At 43.1% G+C, this 27,434-nt stretch overlaps 1 protein-coding gene across 3 annotated transcripts in view; it reads right to left on the minus strand.

The window, feature by feature from the left end:
• Positions 1-26,987, minus strand: part of dip2ba (disco-interacting protein 2 homolog Ba) — a 47,598-nt gene extending 20,611 nt beyond the window's left edge. Inside the window, exons 1-8 of one of the 3 annotated variants that reach the window (XM_035158883.2) lie at positions 26,713-26,987; positions 3,439-3,510; positions 1,858-1,992; positions 1,577-1,702; positions 1,110-1,346; positions 888-1,016; positions 524-535; positions 40-159 (exon numbers count right to left, since the gene is read on the minus strand). In XM_035158883.2, coding sequence (XP_035014774.1) covers positions 40-159; positions 524-535; positions 888-1,016; positions 1,110-1,346; positions 1,577-1,702; positions 1,858-1,992; positions 3,439-3,510; positions 26,713-26,797 — 916 coding nt within the window. In that variant the 5' untranslated portion in view covers positions 26,798-26,987. Of the gene's footprint in view, positions 1-39; positions 160-523; positions 536-887; positions 1,017-1,109; positions 1,347-1,576; positions 1,703-1,857; positions 2,014-3,438; positions 3,511-26,712 lie in introns of all 3 variants that reach the window. The other 2 variants (XM_035158881.2, XM_035158882.2) reach the window with 2 other exon arrangements.
• Between the last annotated feature and the right edge of the window lie 447 nt (positions 26,988-27,434).

Consider the following 27,434-nt stretch of genomic DNA (forward strand, 5'->3'; position numbering starts at 1 on the left):
ATCCCATAAAAAACTGTATATACACACTATGTGCCTCACCTTCTACAATTTCCTCAGAGTCGTCGAGGAAGAATTCACTGAGTGGTGGTCTTTTGGGCCGTTTGAGTGTGTTCAACAGCTGCTGGATCTTAGTGGACACCCTGCTATTGACAGGCACACCTGGACAAACACCAAGAACAACTACCGTCATAAACATATGCAAACAAGTGGCCTGAGACACACAACACATGCACGTCTAATCTAACACAAATCTTTATCATACACCCTCAGACAGACAGAACCCTACACACTAATACACCATCGGGATCAGAATCAGCAGCAGGAAGGATTCGAAAGGGAAATAGGTTATCGAAGAGACACAGATTGGATGAGCATTAGGAAAATAAAATACAGGAGATTCAATACATTTAGACCTACAACACGAGACACACATAAAGACAGATAGACAGACTCCAGGTTGGAAAGCAAGCTGAGCTGGACCTCGTCAGCATCCCTCCCCATCCCCGATTTCGATTTTTATTACCTTTTCTTTTTCCTTTTTTAAATGTAAACCCAAGACAGGGACAGGATTAATGGACCCAAAAGAAAGAACACAAAATATCTGTAATTAGCAGCATTCACCACACAGAAACATGAGGATGATGTTCAACATGAGTAGATCATTCACTGATTTGATCCCCACAATGCTGTGAGTCACACAGTCAATGCAAAACAGAAAATGTCATTCAGCAACTGCCATAATTAGAATCCGCAAACAGTTTAACCTCCTGATCTGAGGCAGGAAATACATGACCACGTTCCACAAGTTTCAGGAACAGAAATTTACAGATTTTCCTACAAAACCACATATATATCAGACATTTGTAGACATCCATGTGTGAGTGTACCATCAGCAGTATCCAGCATGCTGGAGCGGCTCTGTCCACGGCTCATGCCCCTGACCGCTGGAGGCAGGTCAACCCTGGATCCTCTCTCCTGGGGAGTGGAGGATGTCACATCAGGGGGGACACTGTTTTCTGGAGGAGAAGAGAGAAAGTGAGCATCTAAGGGACAACAATAGCCAACCAGCACTGTTATATATCTGTTAGCTATTTATCAGTGAAGTTTACCTATGCGCGTGTGGGCCAGTACGTCGGCCAACAAGGAAATTGCAGGTTGAGGCTGGGGCTGTGGTTGGGTCTTGGGCTCTCCATGGGAGAGGGTGGAGGAGGCGGACGAGGACGTGGAGGAGCTTTGGACGGAACGGTTGATCCAGTAGTCAGGGCTCTGCAGGCTCTGGGCCAGCACTGCACTGAGAGCTGCCTTCCTGCGCAATGAGCCATCATCCTCTGATGCAGAAGATGTGTCTGATACACACAGAAAGAAATGTACATCAATGGATCATAATCTTCTGATCCTGATTCATCTTTTATTTACTGGAGTCTCTTTAGATTCTTTTTCACTATTTTAGCCAGAGGACATATTTGTGGTTGTACCCTGCAGATGTCTTGCTTGAGAGCACTTCAGTAGTGTGGACACTACATGACATAATGATTACAGCAACCAGCTCCCCTCTGAGCATGAGAGCCTTGTTTACCTGGAGGTGTGCAGGTCTCTATGGGAGACTGGACAAAGGCTGAGCGTCTCTTGGTTGGCATGGGCAGCGCCATCTTCTCTTCTTTGTGTTTGGCCAGCGCTGCCTGCACTGCCTCTGTGTGGATGTCTACAGAAAGAAAGAATTAGAGTAAGAATAAAAAGAGCTAAAAAGACTTACAAGGAAAAAATGTACGTTGACAGGCTGATTTGACTCCTGCTGGATGGAGTTTAATATTATTTATGGAGTGGTTCATTTAAGAGTGTGTTTAATAAGCTGTGTACCTGATCTGTAGCGGTCGTCTCTGGCCCCTCCACTGCGATGTGCACGGTGGTGTCTGGCAGCTGAAGAGGTGGAGGGGCCTGGGGCCTCAGGACTCGGGCTGGGGTCCGCACTGTGGCCTGGGGAAAGCTGGACATCTGGAAGAGACAGATCCACCTCTGTGAAATAGAGAAAGGTAAATTGAACATCAATAAAAAGACATGTAGGGCAACATTAAAAAAAAAAAGACATTCATTATGAGACAGAGCACAACCCTTATTTTCATAATGCCACGTGCATGTACATGTAGGCATGAATATTATATGATACTCAAAGGAGCTCCCTAAATATAGCCTCACTACAGTGCCTCTGAACATCAAGTGAAATAAGGATATGTACATGACTGATGCAACTTGTATTGCATAGAGTACATGAAACTAGGTTGATTCCACCAAATATGTTTATAGTCATCTGTCTTCACTTCCTTGAGGGCCTGAGCAACACAGTCCCTGTAGAGATGATGGTTTGGAGATAAGTGGGCCTGAGGGGACGGCTGCAGGAGCAGGAGGGGGACCCAGTAACTAATGCGACATCGTGGCTAAATGTCCACAATAAAACAAAAGGCAGAGCTCACTTACAACATTAAAGATTAAATTCAAGTATTAAATTATTGAGATATAGTTCTTTTTCAAGTCCCTCAGGGTGTACATCACTTCACAAAACATGCATCATGTGGTGGCTCAAGCCAAAGCAGACCAAGGTTAAACTAGCCGTGAAGGAAAAAAAGTGTTCCACTTTTTAAAATTAGCTCCCAAGAAGGATTTTTTCATGTCAATGCTAATGTGGTGCAATTTTTCTGGAGGAAGCGCCACACCCTCATGCGAGGCAGCTGACAAAATCCAAACAGATCAGCTAACCAGTGAGACCAAAGGTGACTGGCTCATAGCAATACTGTGAAACTTTGCTACTTCCCTTCTGTTGTGACTGTTTATAAACTGACACTGGTTAAAGGAAACTGTGTGCGCTGGTTTACCAACGGCTGCACAAACTCTGACACACAGAGGTTTTGTTGGGGGAAGAGTAGATGTTGTATCTGCAGTTCTCCTTTTGGCCACTAGAGTGCCACAGAAAGCCAGACATTCCCATGGACAACTTGGACAAAGACAATTACACACACAGTGGACAATCTGTTTTCATGAGGCTAAAAAAGGACACTTAAAACTACAAAAACAGAGGTTTTGATGGATACAGTGGCTCTTATATATTACTGCAGTTCCCATTTTGGCCACTAGAGTGCCACAGAAAGCCAGAAATTCTCTTGGACAACTTGGACAAAGAGAATTACCCTCACTGTGTGGACAGTCTGTTGTTATGAAGCGGTTTCAGTGCATTTCTCAAAACAGACCACAAAGACGCATTTGATTTGTAACTACTGTTTTACTGAAAAGATGACAAGTTCTTATGATGCAATTACTTTGAAGTTTCTGCATCTCACAGTGGCCAAAGCCACAAATTCTGACAGAGGAGGTGACACTTACACATAAAAGGGGGAAGGAGGAGTTAGAAGAGAAATGAGGAAAAAGCAGAAGTGGAGTTGGTCTTACTTGGCAAGTGGGGGATGCAGGAGGCCAGCAGCTTGGCTCTCTTCTTCTCGTAGCCCTTCTGCGTGATGTCACCTAGGAGAGAGGACAGCGACACCACACTGTTATGTTAGCCATAATTACCACACAAACAACAACGGACAACTGCACACACAAACACACATGAGCCAGATGAGGTACCACAGCTCTCCTCCCAAACACACATTCAGGTTTGCACAGCTATTCCTTTTAGGACTTTGCATTGACTTCTATTCATTGGGGACAGCCTGACCAAAAGCTTAGCTCTATCCTTAACCTAACTACAAGTCACATCTCACCCTAAATCTTAACCTGGACCTCAGAAACAATGGTTTGCCTCATTGGGACCAAGCTTCGGTTCCCATGAGGTCTACTGGTCCACACACAATCCTGAAGCGGTAACAACGCGGGCGCACACGCATGCATACATGCATGCACGCACACACACGCACACACACGCAGCTGTACTGTAGCTAATACTTTCGCAGCAGTTGAGTCATAATAATAATAATCCTCTTTAAACTGAGCTCAACATTTTGACGGCTCAGTCCATTGACAACAAGGCACAGAGATAACGCCATTGTTTGGCCTTACATTAGCCCCGGTGAATAAACATGATGAGTGCACAAAAAAAAAACCCTCCTCCTAGCTACAAAACCCAAATATGATTAGGGCAACTAGCAGATAACTGTTCCAGGGAAGAAAACAATAGCAAAACTGAAGGCTGTCGGGATCAGTTGGGATAGTAAGCAGACCAAAAAGGAAGCCATGTGAGCCAGTTTCACATGAGACTCGAACATTTATCTCCTCCACCTCCCCCCTCTTCTTCCCACTGTACACCCAGCACCACCCCTTCCTCATTCGCCCTTGGACTGGCAGGAGTCCCACTGCTTCCATAGTTTGTTGGAGAGCAACAGAGGCCGGACAAAGTCCACTTAACTGGGACCCCAAAACACACAGTCTGCCTGTAGAGCAAACATGCATGCAAGACACACCCAGTCTTGTTAACTACCATACACACACTCTGCCCTTGTACACACAAACAATCCCACTACAGCAATCTCCCACTCTCTCAGTTATTCCCTTTCTTCAATGTCCTGTGATAACACTGTATGCTATGTCAAGTGCAGTGAGCCAAAGGGCTGCTTAGGCTCAGTACCCTGACACCTCGTCCACACTCAGCCCTGACAACAAGGCCAAACATCGGCTACATCCACACTTCTACATTTTAGTTTTAAAATGCATCACTGTTGCTTTATGATTACAGCTGCTGTCCACATTAGGCTGGAGTTTTCACGAAGTTTTGAAATGCTACTGGCTATGTTTGAGTTTGAAACTCCACGCTGCGTTGTAGTATAGACGGGCAAAATAGAAGATGTAAGAAACTATGAAGCAATCACACGAATTCGCACCCACGACTCCACTCCCAGCGGTGAAGGCAAAACGTTGTGCACAGAAATCCCTCATCTTACTTTTCACAATTGTTGTTTCTCCTTTGTAGTATTTTGTGAAACTTCCTGGTTACACCAGCACACACCTGACCAGTGAACGTGAATGGTCACATGATGTGCGTTTTTGGGTGCATTAGTATGGACGGAGAATATTAATGATACAGAGCTAAAACATTCATGTGGACAGGGATTGCTTTAGTCGAAAAGAAAAACCTATTAGTGTGGAGGTAGCCTTACTGAGAGGGAGATAAAGATAATGGAGATGGAGGATAGAAGGAGTTAGAGTAAGAGGGGAGGAAAGGTTTATGGGGGAGACGATGAGAGTCACTGGGGAAGCGAGAAGAAACATGGCCTGGTGCGCGTATGAAAAAACAATGGAAAGAAAATGGAGAGAGAGAGAGAGAGGGGAGCCAAAGTTCAGCAGCAGATTGGAAGGGGGTGGGCTGGATATGTCGGTACTGGGTGGGGAGTCCCATGTGTGACTCAGATACTGTGTCTCACACTCGGGTCGGTATCCACCGGCGTGTGGTGTTTGCCTGAATAAACAACAGAATCTGAAAAGAAATTCCCCACAGGACTGAGTATGTAGATTACCAGTGTGGGTTGCAGACTTTATTTTCCCTTACTTCTGATAATTCACATGCAGAAAACTCTCAAGGTTTCACTACACTGTGAGAGAGAGGAACAGTGGGAAAGTGGGGGAGGAGACGGAGTGCACAACACTTGCAGAGAAAAAGTCAGCAAAACAAAGTCCGAGAAAGTTTGGGAGCAAGAGGGAGTGCGATTGAGTGCTGTGCGCTTGTCATTCTCTGTGTAAAAGGAGGCTCAAGTGGGACGGCCCAGCACTTCATGCCTGGATACACACACTGGCCCCAAATCTACTCGGTATGAGAAAAAAAAAACACAGCAGTAAATGTGTGTTACATTCTCTTTTTCATTGTTTCTCCTTCCCTTAGGCGTGCGACGGGCTTGTTTATATCCAGGAAAACACTCGCAGTGAGACATGCAAGCACTGCAATCAACAGCGAATTGATTGCAGAGGACTGGAGCATCATTATTGTTGGAGACCGGGTTCTGTCAAGCCCAGTTCTGGTGCCCAAGTGGGGACGGGGGGGGGGATGGAGGTCATTAACACAGACAGAGGAGAGACTGTATTAGTGTGGGACATAACAACAGGCACAAACTGGCACGACCACACTGGCTCCGACAGTGTAGGCTGGGAGACGCTGAAGGGCTCTGGGTTTAAAAGAGTTGAGTGTGACAGCTGCTTCGAAACAGAGGAAAAACTGTGTGTTTAAAGAGCAAGAATGTGGTGTTTTGAGTGCGAGCCGGAGCAAAACAGTACAGTGTGTGTGTGTGTATGTGTGTGTGTGTAATCTGAGGTCAGGGGACAGGATATGAGCGTTACCCCACCCTGCATTTGCACTGCCAAAATTGTCTCCCAGAGTCTGTCTAGAGAAAGAGGAATGTGCTGATTGGTGAGCACCATACTAACGTGGAGGGCCAACTGGCCAGGAGAAGCTTACTCACTGGCCAAAAACCCCCGAGGTGCAGGAAGTGAATATACGTGAGTTTGTGTTTGTGTGTGTGTGTGTGTGTGTGTGTGTGTGTGTGTGTGTGTGTGTGTGTGTGTGTGTGTGTGTGTGTGTGTGTGTGTGTGTGTGTGTGTGTGTGTGTGTGTGTGTGTGTGTGTGTGTGTGTGTGTGTGTGTGTGTGTATATACACAGCTGGTGCAGGTTAAAGGGGGCTTCAGTACACAGCGGAATTAATGCTGAGTGAGCCCTGAGCGAGAGTGGCATTACAGGGCCTGCTCTGTCAGATGTGTGTCAGTGTGTCAAACCAAGTGTGTGTGTGTGGTGTTTCTTTTTGTCCAGGGACAGTTCAACATGGTTGAGCCAGTATGTTCAGCAACATGTTATTATAATCCTTCCTCCTGTCACCAGTGTGTGTCGGAGATCAATGAAGATGGCAGTGACTATCTGACTCCTCCTTTAAAACAGGTGTGGTTGACCTCTGACCTCAGGACAGGTCAGACAGAGGGCTGACCCTCCCACAGATGCCTGCACAGGGTCAGAGGGGATAAAAACACACACACACACACACACACACACACACACACACACAAGCAACAGTCCAGGTTACATAAATAATTATAGCGCATTGAGCTCCCGCATTCCCTGGTCTGATCTGGCACATTAGAGCCTTTTGTGATTGTGCAGCTCGTCTGTGAAAAACTGAAAACGTTGCCTGAAGTAAAGCATTCATGCAATGTTCAGTTGATTTGGAAGAATAGGAAAACTTTAATTTATTCTGGTTTGGGGGTCTTCAAACCTTTTTCAACTAGAAGGGCACTCAGAGTGCATACTTCTGCTAAGACCCTTAAATGAAAGAAAAAGACATTTAAATGAACTAGATCCAGATTTTTATTTGGATCTGCATCAAATTGCACACACTCATATATATTGGTCCCCTAAACTTGCCTGAGGACATTTTTCTGACAGGTCAAACTTTTGTAGTTCTTTGCACCAAGTGGGAGATATTTGACGCTATCAGAAATTCACAATATCCCTGACTTGGAATTACCACTACGAGGCCGATGTGAACGACTGCTCATAGTTACACTCAAACCATATTGTGTGAATGTGGCATTGTTCATCAACTGCTTGGAGACGAATAGAATGAACTGATGCCTCCAGCGCCAACTGATGTCCAGCCTGGTAGATCTAAATCAGTGGCTTCATGAACACCAGAATAACATCTCATGCCCCCCCGGGCCCCCACTGTCATTACATCACACTGAAATCACACTGAAATATTTATGGTGGCTGACTGTGAAGTTGTTTTCTGCTACATCCCTCAACTACAGAGAACCTCCTTCTTCAGGTTTGTCCAATAACTCACTACATTCAGATTATAGCACATGTTGTCTTCAGCAAGACAAACACAAGCTGTTCTCAAGTTAAATTACTCATAAAAAATGAATGTCTCGTTATATGAGTAATCTTCTGACTCTCTGTAGCTGGTACGCCTTTTGTTTCTTACTATCAACAATAGACTGAGTGTGGCTTTCTCAAACAAACCGTAGGAGAAAACCTAATCCCACTTCAGTGGTGAATAAATGATGAGTAATGAATAGTGGTATAAAGCGGAAGTACAGTCACAGAGCCCTGGGAAGGAAAAGCTGAGATTATGGTTATGAGGGAACACACCCACACACAAACAAACCACAAACAAACTGTCACAAATCTTTTACCATTGATTTAGCAGGAGTTCAATGACTACTGGATTTAGAAGAGGACTTGAAAGAATCGTTGACAAGTAGTTTAATTCTAGCTGCCACTATCAGCAAATGACACTGTGGTTAAAGTCTCAGATATTTACATAAAACTTCAACAACAAAGCAGATGTGCCCCCCAGTCAATAAGAGCAACCTTTGCTACTAACGTTTACACTGTGATGGTTCTTTTTCTTTGGTGGATCGTGAAAACAGTTTTTGTGAAAAAGCGACTCTGCATGAGAAGCTCAGTGAAGCACATTTCAATGCTAAAGTTTTCCATCGGAGTTCATTTTCTTGAATAAGAAACAGTGTGACAGGGCCTCCAGTTATTTCTTAAGTATGCACTGTGGGTCATAGATGAATACTACACAGTATGAATATGTTTCCTTCAGCAATCCAGGAAGCAGATAGTGAAAAGAGGATTTACACTGCACCACAGTAGAGCCCTGCAATATGACTATATATTATTGCCTAATGTGATGATAGAAAATGTCTGTTGTGTCACGTTTTATTCTATAGTGTCTAAATAAAATTATACTCTTTGTGGTGATATTTTGTTAATTTGGACGTTGCTATATGGTTTTTCAAAGGACTAAAGAAAAAGTTGTGAACATTTTATATCACAGTTACAGGGACTAAAATGATCCCGATTATCAGTATGAAATATGTTCAAAAGTACTGATACACAAACTGAAGTAAATTAAGCAAGTTTTATATGTATGTATCATATCTATTATCAATACAAATGCTGATAATATATTAATTATCTATCAGAGCGGAGGAGAGAAGGTTGACAACAGAGACAAATGTTTGAGTCAGGACAAAATATGAGCGTTTGTTTAACACACGCAATCTGGCAACAGTAGATGCTAGCATTTTGGAGGTCTGGCCAGAACACTGGCAGCTCTCCTGGTGTTATAGCCCCCACCTGCCTGCCGCTCCTTCTGCCATATTCTTATAACACACAACAAATGCATGTTGCTTGCTGCACCTGCGTCTTGGAGACTTGCTAAGTTTGGTTGATATTGGACAGTATCCAAAAAATGGTGGTAAACAAAAAGATAAAACGGTACAAATAACCATCAGAGCTTTTACCCCGATATGCTGTAAAACCCATAACCACTTCATCCCAACCCAGGACACGTGAAGGCAACACAAAGAGTGAGAATGAATGAGACTAAGACCCGTTCGTAACTCTGAATAGGAGAATGACTCAGACCAGCCAAGACAAAAAAAAGGTGCTTGTACCAACAGAATCCCCGTCACATCGACAAGGATTAGGTATGAAAAGCCTGACATGGAACAGAAAACTTTGAAAATTGTGCCGCACGCTGGTCTTAACAGACTCAAACACCAATAACCTCTTCTACCACCTACGCAAGTAAAGAATCTGGAGAGAGTCTTTGGATGAGAGCCACAAAAGTACAATGAAAACAAAACAAAAGTACAATGAAAACAAAACAAAAGCCCACTGACAACAGCAAAGACATGACCCCAATTTACACAGAAAGATTACCATTACATTTTACAGAAAATGTGCTATATTGTGATGATCCGACACCAAAGCATCTAGAATGAAGGAGGCAGCAGAGCTTTCAGTGGTTTCAATAACAGTCAGAGGTCAATACTGGCCTAATGTTTCCTACTCCAAGACAGAGAGATGAGCTAATAACTGATGCTAGAAGACAGGAGAGGGTCTGGGCTGGATAGTAAACACTTGTCCTTCCATCAAGCTACTGCCCTACACACACGCACGCACACGCACGCACACGCACGCACACGCACGCACATGCACGCACATGCACGCCCACAGGACCAATCAGATTAAAATCAGTAGAGTACAATGAAGTGCAGAGGTACGAGATTTGTGTTCCGTGTGTGTGTGGTGTGTATGTGGAACTGAGTGGCTTAAGCATCAGCTGATTAGCCTCCAGGCCTCCCGGCTTACAACAAGGAGACTAAGATCATGTATGAACAAGCTTTTTCTCATTTTCATGTGAACTACACACAAGGCAGATTTCCACTCCTCTGTCGAGGATGTGTCAACAACTCTGATTGCCAAATACGGTTTGTGACGTTAGATGTTGAAAAATAAAAACGCATAACACACCCAATACTAAATACAGACGCACACTGAAACTACTTATACACAGATATTCAGCCCCCCAACTGGGAGAGCTGCTGTAATTACTGTGGGCAGATTAGCCAGGGAGGAAGTGACACGACTGCTTCTGTCACCCACAATTTCCTCTTGGTTCACAGTATCCGTTACTCTCCCTGCACGCACCCAACACAAGCACCTACATGTCACAGGTTACATTTAAACACATGACTGTACACAAACACACATTTCACAGGGGATAACAAACAAGATTACACACGCAGCGGTAAATAAATCCTCCATTTCACAGAAATATACAGATTATACACATATTTGCCTCTTTTCTATCACGTAATCTGAGATTATATGTAAAATACCAGATTACATCTTTGGCCCTGGACATCAACTGGAGGCTAGTGTCCAAGTCTGAAATGTAGGACCCAGTGAAGTCATGGTCGGGCTTCAAGCCAGTGACACTAGTTTGATGTGCACAAAGCCGTCTTTGTTTATCAGTAGTTTATTGTCTGCGACAAATTTGATGCTAACATACAACGGTTACAAGTCCATCTCATGAGAAACACATCCAACAACAGAAGAAAGCTGCACTCCTGCTGGGTCTTGGTGAGCAGATGACAGCGAGGACACACAGCACGACCGCAAACAGAGAACCTCACACAAACAGCAACAGCGTGCACATTTACATGTAAATACACACATAAACACAGGGGACGAGAGGAGAGGAACTAACATCACCCACAGGATCTTATTTATAGAGACACTGAGCAGGAACACAAAAACAACGAGCAGACTGTGCTGAGAATTTGGGTAAATAGAACTCGACAGGAAACGCAAATGAATGAGTCTGACACCAAGGCCATTTAATCGCACCTGGTCATTAGTTTGAGTAGACGGTGGCAGTTTATTTCCACATTCACACAAACAGCTAGACAAGAGTTGAAGATCAAATGCACATACACTTCCATAATCAATTTTGTATGTTTCATTTAATTTTTCATTGTAATCCTGTTATCTAGGACAGAAACAATAAGTCTATTAATCAGTTAGTCAAGTGACAAAAAAGTGAATTGTCTTATGGGACAGAAATTGGGTATCTTTAAGTTTTTAGGTCTTTTGCAGCTACTAGAAATCCGATCGATTTATAAGTTAGACGATAAAAAGGGTAGAATAGATAGACACAGGGTATTAATTAATGTTTTCTCTGTGCCAGTGTGAAAACGTAAGATTTTTTTCTTTCTTCATTCAAATTATAAATAGTTGGTTGTGTTTAAACTGTAAAATATCAATCCTCAGCTTTATTTCTGTCATGAGGGTTTGATAATGAACCCTTAAAAATAATTGTCTATTATAAATAATACTTCTACTTATAAAATAATTAATGAACAATTATAAATGTATATATCCATAGATATCTGTATCCGAATTTTTTTACCCCCTAATATCAGTATTAGCATCTGCACAATCCATTTCAATCAGACGTCGTGAAACTGCAATGGGAGATTTTTGGGGATATGTTCTGACATTTAAGACACAAAAGAATTAATCCCATATAAAAAAATTCTTGAACATTCTTACAGTATTACAGAAATCCCAAATATTTTGTCGGTGTGGGGTATTATTTCCTCTAGTGAGCAGCTATTCTTATTAAATCATGGATCTAATGTGCCTTTTGGAAAAAAAAATGTTTGCCATATAAAAAACAACAACAGTTGGAATAAGGCTGTTTGAGGTTTCAGGGCTTAATAATTTGCAGGTGCTTCTTCTAACTGCATCAGCAGTTGAATCACAGCTATTAAATATCACAAGTTATTTGTTCTTATTCAGGGGGTATTTTGTTCATGTCTGCATTGAGCTTCAAACGTTTGTACAAAGGCCTCCCACCTCCAGGGCCAACAGTTTCCACTGCAAACGCAGGCCTGCAGTTCCTCTGGGACCATGTGAGTCCATGTGGGGGTTTTCAGGCATAAAGGGAGGATGAGGTGATATATGGATGGATGAAGAAATCTGCCTTCCAGCTGGGGAAAAGGTGCTGGGGGACATTTGTTTTCTCTTCACAGAATCTCCGGGGGGAAACAGAGATTTGGTTTGGTTTTTGAACAGGAACAAACAGAACAATGAAATTGAATATGTAATTTTAAAACTACATAAAAATGTAAGAGGAATATTGAGGATTAATGGAATAATAATGTGAAGTAAACAGGGAGTTTAATGTTTTCTTGAGTTGCTATATATTGAATAAGTGATAAGGTAGTTGGCAGCGAAAGTCCCAGATGATTTCCCATAATCTAGTTGTGCAGTATGTCTTGAACATCAACAGGTGAGTCAGAAGGATTATTTGTGATATTTAACATCAAACTGTGACTTCCATCATCTCTATTTGGCAAAATGTATCATTTTATTATAGTATATGTTGCTGTGCAGCCATTTTCTTCATGCACTGAGGTGACATTGAGAATATTAACAATTCTTAGTCATTTTGTCGAGGAGAAAAAAGAATTTGGAGAGAAAAAGAGGCAGACTGACATCCGCATGTTATGATATGCTCAAGTGAAAGATTCCTATGTAGTACAAAGATTTCCATAGAGTAACACCTCTAACACCAACATACAGTAGGTAATGACTATTCAAAGGTAGCAAGCAGCTGAGAGAAGGTAACAGAGGGGGCAAATATACAATGTGTATATGTATGTATTAGGAATAGAGACAGATAAGAGAGAGAGAGAACGATAAAGACAAAGAACAGACAGACATCCTGTACACATACACATCAAAGTCACTGTGTTAGTATCCTGAATCACACCAGCCTTAAAAACACAAGAAACACATGAGCACATATCACACACACACACACACACACACACACACACACACACACACACACACACACACACACACACACACACACACACACACACACACACACACACACACACACACACACACACACACACACACACAGGCCAATTCAACCCTGCGTTTAGCACCAAATCATTTCATCAAATCAGGCCTTCCTGTACAGGAAAAAAACACTTTCCAATTGTGTTGGCCACAATAAGATCAAAATTAAGATGTATGTTGTGAGCAACAATCCATTTCCACACAATCAGATTTAGCAGTCGGCATCCTGAAAGGTATTTTGTCCAAAAAATAATACTACAACTTCCTTCCAAGCTTTTAAAGCATCCACATTCTGTTTGAGAGCAGAGCGAGCGTTGCCCTACTTCCTCCATTACTTCTATTACATTGTGCACTTTAATTTGGCAGCGACAGGACTCCTGAGCCAGCTGCGTGAGCTGGGGACAGTCGCAGAATTGAGAGCTTGTTTCTACTTTTAGCTCAATGAGAAAGTCACACTGAAGAAGAGAGAACCTTCCCCCAACCCAGAAGACAAACTTATCTGAATAACCTAATAAAATCATTGTATCCTAACTCATAACCCAATTAATCTCTCATCAACACTTGACACTCGCCTCATATCTGTGCTACAATTAATTTCCTCACATACACTAATTTGGGTCACTGTGTTTCCCTGAAGACAATAACAGGCAGGTTGTAAAGTCAAGCTTTAAATCAAGCTGTTTTATACAGAAGACATTACTTCATCAAAGGGATAAGACTGGTGAACAAGTGTCCATTGTTGAGTGCTGAGTCAGACAGGCACAAGTGGGTTGTGTGTGAGTAAGCAGCAATGATTAATGTCATTTATTCAGGCTGCACTGAAGCACAGTGTAACTGCACTGGGTTGTGTGTCTGAGGAATTAGGTGCGGGGATGAGTAAAACCACCTGAGGTGAGAGGCCAAATCCCACATTGATTTCTTGTCAGATTAGCTAGCCGCCCCTCCACAGTAGAGATTATCTGTCGCCTGCAGGTATTGGACAATTGGATAATTGCGTAAAATTGTATTTAACTTTGGGCTTTGACACCAATTCAGTGATGTATTCATAGGCCGTTTCTTACAGCAGATATTTTGACTTCTCACAGAAGTTTAAGTGCCTGCAGTAATTACACCGGTGCTTTAATGGCACATTAGTCAATTCCAGGATTTTACTGGCTCTGCTTGCTGACACATTGAGGAGGCTTACTGGGACACTGGGGCATTAATGTTATCAGTGAAACCCATGTTTTCCCAGGTCAAAATGTGAGTCATGAAAAAGAGAAATCCTGATAACAATCTTGGTCAAACTACAACCCAAACAAGTTATCCGCTTAAAAAAATGAAGAGCCAAAAAACGGATCCATCGTCAAGCATGACGTTTATCAATACAGGCTACAGTGATGCATCAATGGCAACTACACACAGGCCTAAATAATAAAATTATTATCACTATTCAAATCAATTACATTTTATTTGTGTAGGGCCAAATCCTAACATAGATTATCTCAAGGCATTTTTCACATAAAATTATAGAGAAACCCAACAGTTCCCACAAATAGAAAGCCATTTGGTGACTGTGGAGAGAAAAAAACCCACTTGTGCCCATCTGACTCAGCACTCAAACATGTACACTTGTTCACTAGGGAAAAGTCCACTACCGGAAGTGGCTACGCTAGAGGACGTAGCCACACGAACGCGCACCCCGCGTGTGCCCTTGGGCGAGTGTGTGTGTGGTGTTCCGTGTGCCCGAGGGTACGTGAACGTGCTTCTGAGGAGGCTATCAGAGGACATTTAGGCTAAAAACATGTTGTAAATGACGCTGTTTCGAGTGGAATATGACTGTCGGAGCTTGCGGACACTTGAATGACACCACACGAGCAGTATGGAGGCATGTTGTATTTTTTCTGTTGTTTTTTTGTTACAGCTGAAGAAGAGGTCAAAATGTTCTTAAATTTTAATGAATTCGACTGCAATGCTTTTACACCTTTCCCCCACCCCTCCATCGGCATAGTGGTGAGTAGATAATGAGTGAATTATTGTTTTTCTGTGAACTATCCCTTTAAGATCGTTGCCACACAACAGACTCGTCTGAATGACTAATCAAAACATCTGTTGTGAGGAACAACAGTTCCATGGTTGTACATGTGTGAGTTCTTTTATCAGTTCCTCTTTTAGCTCTTTAACCATGAAGTTATGAAGAAGTGTGACCTGGTCAGGGGGTTGATGCTGTCTTCATTCAGCACACCGTAAAGAAAAGAACCAGAGTAGAGACTTAGTTAGACAGAGGCAACCTGGCCGGCTCACTGCATGACAGACCAGTGTTTCAGCATTGCCGGGTAACCAGGGTGTACTGAGCAGTGAAAGTGAGCGAAGGGTGTCAGGTTTCAATGTGGCTGGTGTTGTTCAGATATGCAGTGATCAGTGTGTGAGACAGACCTGATGTGAGGTTCAACGAGTCCTGGACATCAATTTAACTGTGGGTTCAGTGGGTGCACAAGACAAAGTATCACTAAACTGGGCCATGTAGAGCCAGGGCACAGACTACAGGAGAGTTAAGAGCCAAAACGATTCAGGAATCAGGCTTCATCCCGGATAAAGGAGAATCTTCACATACAGTGTATTCTTCTCGAAAATAACGGCGCATCACACACTACAGGATATTATTACGAATATTGTGACGCAGTGACACATAACCTCACGTCTCTTATGTGACCTCATAGGACAGCAGATGTGAACAATATGGCGTGAGGTAGGGGTGGAGCAACAACTTGCTCTGATGTTAATGAACAAAAGCATAAACAAGTCTGAAAGAGTACATGGTCCAACAGATGCGGTCAACACAAGTTCTCTATTCTTCAGGTGAGATTTTAACTGTCAACAGTAGCATGCTAGCTGACGTTAGCCTCAGAATGTTTACTTGCTTGGCAGCACTGTCAGCTGCTCTGGTCTCTCTGTCTCTCTCATTGGCTGCTCGGGAAGCACTGACGTTATCATCCCAATTTGAAATCCCAAATATCAAACATAGTTGAGTTTTGTAGGGGGCGGCCCCGATGATTCTGCGGGCAGTTCACTGGGTTTAAGAATGACTCTGTAACCCCTCACACTACCAGATAATCTGTGCAGAACATTGGTACCGACAAAGATTCCCGACAGACCTTTCCTCTGACTCCCAGGGAGACCAATCAGGGTTAAATCGGTACCGGAATTCCTGTAATCTGAGCCCAGTTTAAACTGACATTATTTGAGCAACAGCCTACCTCTACAAGACATATGAAGAAATGATGCTCCTTGTCTGTGCTTAATTTCTCATGGCTAATGGGTTAAAAGAGGACATTAATGGATAAAGAGGAAGGTTAGCCTGGCAGCTGACCCATTAAATCAATATTATGAGCTCATAACAAGCAATGAGTTCCCTCTGTGAAACACTCATATCCTGGGTGTTGAGTCTGCAGTTGACACTGAAACCACACAGGCCTTACTGCTCATGTTCCACCTCTCTGGACGACCCACAGTCCTGACCTCCCACCACCGACTGCTCACAGTCATTACACAGCCTGTCACCAGGAGAGGAGTTAGTGCCGGCTCTGAAACGTATGGCTCCGAGTCTCTGGGGATGTTCAGCAAGGTGCAGCACCAGAGGAACGTTCAAGAGAGGAATAAACGACAAATGCCTGACAAGCTCTAAAATACACAAACCTTTGTGTCAGCGAAAACATTCCACTTCACATGGAACTGAAGGTGTGAGGTCACATCAGCACTATAGGACTGCAACCAACAGTTATTTTTCTGTAAGTTATATAAAAATATCCCAGCATCATGTCGTCTTCAAATATCTTGTTTTGTCTTACCAACATTACCAAACATATTACATATTTCTTCATTAATCAATCAAATGTTTGTTCAACGAAACAACAGGAAGCTGTAAATAAAAAAGCCTGTCACAATAATGCACATAATAATATATATAATATATAACAATAATCCAAAATCTTTGACCGACAGCGCAAAACCCCAAAACATTTAATTTACTGTAGGACCAATAAAACTGTTAATTCACAAGGGACACATGGGGATCTTGATATGCATATACTGTATAAACATACACGTCTGTTCTTTTAATGAACTGTAAAAACAGATTTGCAAAATCACTGTATTTGTCATGCTGAGTTACTGATACACATCACACTTACTTGCAGAAGAGTAATTATGACAAAATGGCCTGAAGCTGTTTCGAGGAGCCTGTGCAGGCAAAACTGAAGGTGTTTTTGAGATTTGTCAAACTGTATAGAGCCAGACATGACATTCTCACTTTGTGACAACTGACGTTTTTTTGGTTTAAGACATCATCTACCTCCTCAGGTGTGTCAACATATACCAACAACAATGTGCACAAGGTCTTTAAGGAGAGTTTAGTTTGTTTGTGACGACTGACGAGAAACAACAATAGTGAAAAGTAAGAGGGGTTTCTTTTCTTAGACCTACAACAAAGGCAAACGTAAGTGTTTACAGCATTTTGCTTTCATCCCTGGTAGTTGAGCAGTGAAACAAAAACATTTAAACAGAGTTTTAACAACAGCTGTGATTCAACCATGTGTCAATATTAACCTCATGCTTCCTTTCGATACAATAAACATACAATATGGAAATCAGAACTCGCCCAGAAGCCAGTGTTACTGACAGCCACACCCAGTCTGTGTTTCCATGGCCTTTGTTTCACCTCTTTATCTCAGGAGGTGAATTAAAGGGGTCCATGACTACAAGCCAAGCACTCATACAATGTGTTCTGAGGGGCCAAGAGGGGAGATACACATCGGCCTGCTCGGGGGTTTCCTGAGAACTACTTCTCACTGGAAAAAATTTTTATTATCCTTTAGCTGCACACAAGAATTAGAAAGACAACTATTCAAAAGCATGGCACAAGTCCAAAAAGGGACCAAATGACCCAATGTGCGACCGACAGAGAAAGCATTTGACCTTTTGGAAACTTTCATTGTACATATACAGCACTGCTTTACCCCAGAGCTCTGGTTTCCCATCAGCCCTTCCTGTGACGCAGGCCTGCGCTTTCATATATAGAAACTGACCAGCTGCCGAAAACATACCCCGTGTTCTCCACACCCACTTCAAAAGGCTGTAACGATCAGCTGTGGCTGATCAGCTGAAGAGCCCGAGTGAGTGAAGGAGACAATGAGAGCGAGACAAACCACAGATGACACGAGCAACAGAAACTTTATGGCTAAATCTGTGGTCATTTCAATAGTCAAGAGTCAAAAGAGTCATTCAATCAGAAATCATGTGGAAGCAATTTTTTTAAATCACTGTTAATATTCCTAAAAAGATAAACAAAGTCTGTAAGGACGTAGATTTCAGAAATCCCCATTTTGCCTCCAAGTCTCAGGGACTGTGTAAAAAAGAAAGTAGAACCTAACGTTACAAATCAAAAACAAGCTATGTTTACATATACAGAGCTACGTCTTTTTAACTCTTCAAACTGCTACATTGCTAACAGTGAACTTACAATCCAAAATACAAGTTAGCATTAAAATTTGAATTGGTTATGGATTTTACGCAGTTTGTCTTTCACACATGCAAAACACAGTGGGGGGGGGGGGTTCTCTGCACAGCGTGTTCAAGACAGCAACAAATTCTCTGCATAATTCAGGCGAGAGGAGGTGCAGTCAGGTGCAGCAGACAGAGGCAGGAAGCGATGTATTTCACGTGATCATGTTTACAGCACCGACGTCAGCTCTTGCACCACAAACTCTCAGACATCTTCGTCGGTGTCTTCTACGTGTGTTTTGCATCTGTCGCGTGTTAAAAGCATCATCAACCCCCCCTCACTTGCTTGTAGTGAATCCAGTGGGGATCCCCTGCTGTGTTCTCAATACGAATATTCCTGAATTTCTACAGACTTTAAACTAGGAGGCCAAGAGAAGAAAGTCTGCAGAAACTACGGAGCCTCTCACTTGGATATTTGTGTTCACACATGCACCTCCTCTGGAGAAAATACAGAGTATCTCAGTTGATGTCTGAAAGCAGCTATAGTATCAATGAAGGACCAATGTAAACAGTGTGACTGGTTCTCTGATATCCGATGTGTCCCTTGAAGAAATGGACACACCACCAAATTGACCGAACATTCACTGTAATAGGTTTTGTAGGAATCAGAATTGTCAAAACTTGGTGGCACTGTCTCCCCCAGTGACACAGGGTCGTACAGTTTTGCATAAGGGCTCACAAAGTCAATGTAATGTCATTGTGTAACAGATGCAATTTATATTTAAATAAAAGTTATTCATTCAGCATTATTCATAAAATAAGAGTATAATAAGGTTAATGGTTATAGTGTGATAATATTACACATTTATACTAAAGATAACTGCTACTCTGTGGAAAGCAGGCTGTCTCTTGTTTGTTAGCAAGCATGGTCTGCAGAGTCTGTCCGGCCATATGTGTGAGCTTAACACAACTACGTGCCAGTGGCCAGAAATATCTGCGTGCATGTGATTAACTCCTGATTATAAACTAAACAACTGTTCATCATGAGAAGGTGCTCGTACTTTATGAAACTGGGGGATGTTCATTCAAAGAGACTTTGAATTGTGTTTTTAAATGTGGACTAGATCAGAGACATTTTTCAGAAAGCAATTCTCCACTCCATGAAAAAACCTTCAGCACATTATTCTGCTGATAAGGTTTAAAGGCTGAACCTTGGCATTCCTGAGGTAAACATTGGATCAGTTGATTTGACTGTGGCATTCATGTCATATCCAAATAACTTCCCCCCCCCCCAACGTTATCTCTTAAATATATAAAGCAACATTACGAGCTCTTTGTCCATGATACCATACAGACAGACAGGCAGAAAAAGAAACTACTCAAGTGTTAAGTCCTGTTTCCACACATCAAAAAAACTCACTGACACTGCTAACAACTGGCTTTTATCTGTAATGGGAAGGAAATCAATCGGCATTTACTCCCGGGTTAAAAGGCTCCAGCTCCGAATGGCAGTGATGGAAACATGACACCTGGTGGAACGCACTACTTTGGAGACAGCGAGGTGAGAGCACGCCTCTATTGTCGGTGCTTTTGTGACGTCGAACATGATGCACGGGAGGGGGGGGGGCGGACAGAAAGGCTAATTCCTCTTCTGGCAATAGTAAAGGAGTCAATCGCCTTTTTTCAGCGTGTCTACCCACGTTTAAAAAAAGAAAAAAGAAATCACACACTTTAGGATTCCCCTTGTTGTGGAAATATGTATGAACATTAATGGTTTGTAAGAGTGGCATTCAACAATGTAACAGGATGTGCTATAGAAGGAACACAGGCCAACGTACACCGGTGGATCTGCTTTTTTTTTTGCTCCAGGCTACCACACTGAAAGACTCTCAAAACTGAAAGCATTATAGGCAATAATGTTAAGCAATTTGCAGGTAACATACAAAAGAAAACAACCACTTGGTGTGATGCTTTAACAATTAGCACACCCATAGTAACTTTCTCCATGGGTCAGGGAGCAGGCTGATTGGCCTGTGGAGGGCAGATCTCAACAGGTCATGGTATTTCACACACAACCCATGGGCGCAACAGTGACCCACATGTAGCCAGCCACCCAGCTGCTTGAATCTGGAAGTGTTTGCCACAGGCTGCTGTCTACTAGCCAACAACGTTAGCCTCAGCGAGAAAACACACAGGCACACACACACACACACACACACACACACAGAATTAGGACTGACTCCTTGGGAAGCAGTGGAGGGTGGCCTCCACTGCAATAATGGTGGAGCTTTTGTGTCAAAGAGATTCTTGTTTTCTCCTCCTCAGGCATGAAAGTGAATTTGTCTTGCCAGCCAGGTCTATTTATATTCACAAGAGCATTCTTCAGCATTAGCAGTCACATGGCCTGCCGGGCAGTTGATATAACCAGGCGATAGATTGGAGGGACGCTGCATGTGCTCTCAGTCTACACCCCCAAAAAAATGCAACACACCTTGATATCAGCATCTCAACCACGGACTTCATCATCTAGCCTATGAGGCATGAATCAGAGTGCATTAGTCAACATGATCTATTGTCATAGCCCGGCCTGAATAAATGACTGCAGGCCACGGAAGCAGTGAGTGGGTAGATTGTGCAACTCAACGTCAGAGACACGCTTCACCGTCCAGTTGAGATAACAGGTTGGTCAATTTGTGAATGGAGGTTGGCGTTTTATCGTGACTGCGAGAAAAGGTCTGATATGACAATATCCCCATTCATTCTTCCCTTGTGATGAGTCATGGTTGGAATCACACCTATCGAGACAGTTAACAGCCCAGTGAGACGGTGGCTAAAACAGGTTCTCTCCCTTTGACATGGATGGATGTGCCCTGGAGAGAACACGCCCAATTGCAGTGACTCACAAACCTGCAATAAGACAGGATGCAGGCTTGTAAACATGTGGTGTTTCTAAACACTCTTAGCGTGGCATGAGATACACAAGTGGGTTACATGTCCCATCAATGAGTGAATTCTAATGTTAAATGTGAGGTGAAGTTTCATTCATTGATTGTCAGGAACTTCTCAATGAACCTGATTCCCAAAACGGGAAGGGGGAGCACAGGGTCAGACACAGAAAAGCACCATTTTAGCAGCAGAGTCCTGCTCAAGGGAACTTAAGCAGTGTTCATGCTTCAACCAAGCTCCTTCATGCCAATAACGGTACATGCGCCATACTGTTAATTCATGGCTTCTATTTGTCATTTCAGACTTCTACAGCACTGCGACTGGGAAATGATTCATTGGTCATTTATCAGCTTCAGACAGTGGATATTATGACCATATTACGTTATCATTATCACGGTCTATGTTAATGGTTTCAAGGAAATTACAACTTAAAAGGCAGAAAAGCAATTGTGACAAAGGGTTTTCCGCTTGTTGTATGCAACAGTGGATCACATTGATACTTTGTGTAATTCTGTGCACATTCACAATTTTAAATTGCTCTATTTTATTTATGTATTTCTTTATTTAGCTTCTTCTTTTTAGTGAATGCTTAACATTTAACCAGTTGTTTAATACTTTTCATCATTTCATCTTGTAAAGCAATTTGTAACTGTTTTGAAAAGTGTTATGTGTATATATAAAGTTTTTTTTTCTTATTATTATTTTCTACACTGAACTCCTATGACATTAAAAAAGTATATTTACTAATATTGTTGTTTCTGCCATATTGCCCAGCACTATTTGACAACACATATGAGATAATTCCACAACTTAAGCATGTTTTACTAGAGAAAATACTGTAGATGTACACAATTTGAGACATGATAAGTGGGATATCAGTATATCTCCTGGCACTGATTTAAAGGGATAAGGTTGGATGTTTTTTCCAATGTGTGCCTCAGTGTCTTCCTCGGTAGGATAAAGAAAGTCACGCTCACCGGCCACGCACACCAACACGCCCACCACACCCACACCTCTCTGTGAGGGTGTCGTGGTATTTAATGAGAGCATGTGAATAATTCAGCCTACTACAGGCCTGGAGGAGTAAAAGGGACGGCAGCCATCATTAACTATTCAGAAACAATATCATGCCACAGGCACACACACATGCATGTCCACAAATATTGTATACATACAAAGGAATACCTTCGCCAAGAGTACTCCACCATCTGCTTGGGCCTAGAGCCTTGGCTCTGAAGCTCCACAGAAGATGATTTGTGGCTTTGGGATTGTGACCACAGGAAACTTTACATTAAGTCTGAGGATTATTCTACCAAATAATCTGAACAGAAAACCGGGGGTTGATCTGACAACTATTTAGACAGACTCAAAACTGATTCAAATGCATTTAGAAACTGTGGAGAAAAACTGCAGATAGGGCTGTGAAATAAGTCTTTTTAAAAATTTTACAATAACACTGCTACAAAATGCTCATTTTTAAGTATTATGGACAAACTCAGGACAGACACTTTGTCAAAGTACATACAATTTTAGGAAATTATAGCACAGTGTTCAAGAAAAACACGAGAAAGCAATTTGAGATAATCGTGAGTTTTACTTTTTCACATGTCATTTGGAACACTTACGTAGAGTGCAACAGGAATCAGTCTATAATTACAATATGTTTCCTTTGGCTGAATTCACTGTTTTCACTGCAAACATCACTCACTCTCCCAAGTAGGCAAATGAAAATATTGCTGATGTATTACTCAACAATATCAATTTCGATTTTCACCAACATTTCTAGAGCTCTTAACAAAGCAAGCAACAGGCAACTGTGAAATGGTTCAAAGAGTTCAGCTTAACAATCAGTGTAAGATGTCCTTATTCCTCTTTTAATACGCGTGCAGACATCCAACTCTGGAGCTCAGCACCACATGAGCTAGAGTTTAAGGAAGTGTCATCACATGTCTGTTATCTGTCTCAAAATAGGTACTTTGCCCAACTACCAATTAAAAAAAATCTCAATTTGCTTTGTATCACATTCATAAGAAAATACAGAGAGGAGATGTTTTTTCAGAGACCTCCTCTTCAGGTCCCAAACACTGTCACTAATAGGTCAGAAGCATGGATGGTTGAGAGAGAAAGAATCCGTATTAACGCTGCCATCCTCTGCTGAGGTCCGAACAAACCCAGCCTGCTTCTGCTCCATCTGAATGCTGGCTGGCTGGTTCAATTCATGATTGGCCTTAAAAGGAAGCAACTGGCCATAGTATGGTCTGATCAGAGTTGCAAACATTGGGTAAAACTGCATCTTCACATGCACACAAGCATGTGCACCCCATGCATAGGAAATGGCTCCTGAGTTTAAAAACTTAGAAGCAGACAGGGAGCAAGTGCCAGGGATTTAAAGCTCTGTCTTAATGTCAGAAAAGCACACTGGTCAGGACCACCAGCTGCTGACGGATGAATATCTCATCTCTGTGGAATTTTGCCTGTCAGCAACACTAGATGTGTGTAAAACTCACTTGACAGACGGAAGGCAATGTCAACCAGGTAGGCTAGTTCCAGGGAAGAGCCGGACATGACCTTTTACCCCTGGCCCAGCTGAGAATTGACAGGGTGAGGGGGTGAGCTACTCCCAGCAGAAATACACAAATTCAACACACGTCATCCTCTCAAGTATGACCAGTCACCAGCCCCTCCCTTCCCTTCCCTTCCTATGGAGGCAGCTCATTCCAACGTGCACACAAAGACTGGGTTCAGCTGAATGGCCTAAATGGCAGCAGAGCTCCTGGCCACTGCAGCTCAGACCGGATGAATGGTCCTCATTGTGTGCCCATGGTCACAGGGGGCTAGAAGAAATGGGTTGTTTTTTAAGAGGCCATTTGGCAGGCCTGTGTTCTTATCCGAGCAACGTAGGAACAGGCATTTTCACTTGGTTCAGAGGAGGGGTTCTTGTGGGCTCAGCCTATTAGGCGATGACATGCCTCATGCATCAAGTCAGAATGGGACAGCAATACTTGAGAGCCGAGATTTGAAAAGCACTGAATTCACATGATATGTTGTCAGGCAATTAAAATGCAGAGGAGCCACAATGAGTAAACATGGGCAGCTAATGTGAATTTAGTTGTTTCTTGGATTGAAATTTGTGGTGTGATGCATTTCTCACGAGCACTTGCACGCAACAAACCAGAGTGTTCAAAACCTGTTTCAAGTCTCAAGTCTGTGCAAGTTTGTCGTGCATGGTATTATTGATATTTTACGTCCCAATCTTAATATAGATTGTGACATGAAAGAGTTTGTTGATGGATGAAACAACAACAGCTGCTGCAACAAATTCAACACCTGATATATCAAAACGTTTCATCAAAGTGAAGCAAAAATCATATAAAATTGGATAATGCCATGAAAGCAGTGTTGATCATTGATCTATGATATTGCCCATAACACAACCAGAGATGGTCAAGGAATAGTGCCTCAGTGCACACATCCATCCATCATCCATACCGCTCATCCTTTTAAGGGTCGTGGAGCTGCAGCCAATTCATTGGGCGAGAGGGGGGGGGTACACGATAGACAAGTCGCCAGCATATCACAGCGCCAACATACAGACCCACATTCACACACGGACAATTTAGAGTCTCTATTGACCCTAACCCCAATCTGCACGGCTTCGGCCTGTGGGAGGAAGCCAGAGTACCCGGAGAAAACACAAGCAGACACCGGGGGTGATGACGCAAACTCCACACAGAAAGAGGGATTTAAACCAAGAACCTCCTTGCTGTGCAGACAAATTCCAAGCGGACAAATGTCCATCTTACCTGTGATTAACTTGAGATATAACTTTGGTATGTAATGTTATGTAAAGTATAAACCATCCAGACTTAAGTAATAACAACATCCAAAACCACTAGTATAGCGTTAACAGGTCAACACGCTAAATACTGGTTGATGTACATCTGAATAACATATTAACCTTGAGGGTCAGTCAGCAGAACCACATTGTCAAGATATTTCAGACAACGATACTACTTCTTATGGCCTTATCCCTTGTAATGATCCCAATAATCAACCGACACTGAGCGATCAATGCTCAGGACGACTGGGTTCAGTCCCCCTGCAGCTGATGAACAGGGATACTGTCCTTCGTAAGGATGTGAGACAGACAGCTGCTCTTGGGGGGGAGGGGATCATTTGAATATGCTTTGGATTAAATATACCCCAAATGTGTTAAATTCAACAAACAGACACATGCATCAACTGCAGCTTCCCGCATGTGAGGAAACTTGAGCACCCTGACAAAGATCTCGCAGAAAACCGAGGCGAGGGTAGAGCAGCCCGGGAAACCTATAATTCCAGTAATAGCAGGTTTACACAGGCGTAATAAGTGCACATGTTGTTGATCGCTCCCGTGAACATCACTGAGGTCACATATCATGTTTGGGAATCAGGCACTCGTTCGCAACAGACTGTATCTCCACACAACAGAAGATCATGACTGCAGGCCTTGTCATTGCACCTCAACAACAGTCACAGTGACTCACAGTTTCCCCCTGCAATAAAACATGTTTCACTTCTGCTGAAACCTCAGCATCAGTGTCAGGTATGAGACACATGTGGTGTGTGAATGGGAGTGATGATGATAAGTGAGGAAGATGACAGAGGGGGGAGGGGGGGAGAGCAGGGGGGTCAAGCAAACCGATGGCCAGACCTTGCCTGAGGCCATCATCGAACAGTCTGTCAGGGCAGACAGGGCTGGAGGAGGAGGGAGGCTGGAGGACATTAGCTCCACAAACACGTCTTTAAATCGCCCGTTCTGCTTTAAACGAGCCGCTGAGAGTTTCGACATGAAATAAACACAGGAGAGAGGTCGAGCGGCTTTTCTCCTCCTCCAGCACAATGCTGCTCGTCATGCCCTGCTGGCTAACATCCTGTATTAGCACCGAGAGAGCTAGGTGGCTCAGCCTGACGTGTGCTCCCATTCAATGTAGCACACAAACAGAGGAGGAGAAACAAAGGTTTAGGGTCTGAAACACAGACATGTTTATAATGTGCTGGTGAGCCCCTCGCCGCCCCGAAGCGGGCAGCCCCCTCCCCGGCTCCGTTACCTTCAGACAGCTCCAGGTCCAACTCCGCCAACTGGTCCCTAACCTCCTTCGGCAGGGCGGACAGATCCACGCCGCGGTCTGCCATGACTTCAGCCGGGGAACACGAGCGCGGTGTGGTCGAGGGGGAAGCGGAGGGTGGCGTCTGGAAAGAAAACTGCTAAAAAAAACAAAGCGCCCTCCCTCAAGACACGAGACAAGCATCCGAGTGGGAGACACAGTCCATCCGCGCGACCGACCGCTCCGCCATCATGGAAGAAACTCACCAGCGGCAACCAGCGGTCACGTGACCGCGCTCACCTCCGCCTGTGCGTGAATTCACCGCATCCTCTGCCGAGGAGCACAGCCCGACACCGGGGCGCCCTCTGCCGGCCCTTAGGCGGAAACACAACCCCCACACACACACACACACACACACACACACACACACACACACACACACACACACACACACACACACACACACACACACACACTGTATATATACATGTATATACACACACACACACACGTTTTTTTTGCCAAGCAGGCATACACATATAAAGACATTTGTTGTGGCGTGTTTGTGCAAGTGTAAATATAGAAAATAGGGGAAAACAACTTTTTTTTAATGTAGGAATTAAAAATACTATTAGCACCAGGGGAGGGATTGTGCAATATGGACAGTTAGTCCGTTATTTTCCACAGGAAGTTAAAGTAGTGTCATACACACACACACACACACA

This window comes from Hippoglossus stenolepis, chromosome 6 (genome assembly GCF_022539355.2).
Source record: "Hippoglossus stenolepis isolate QCI-W04-F060 chromosome 6, HSTE1.2, whole genome shotgun sequence".
Classification (NCBI taxonomy): Eukaryota; Metazoa; Chordata; class Actinopteri; order Pleuronectiformes; family Pleuronectidae; genus Hippoglossus; species Hippoglossus stenolepis.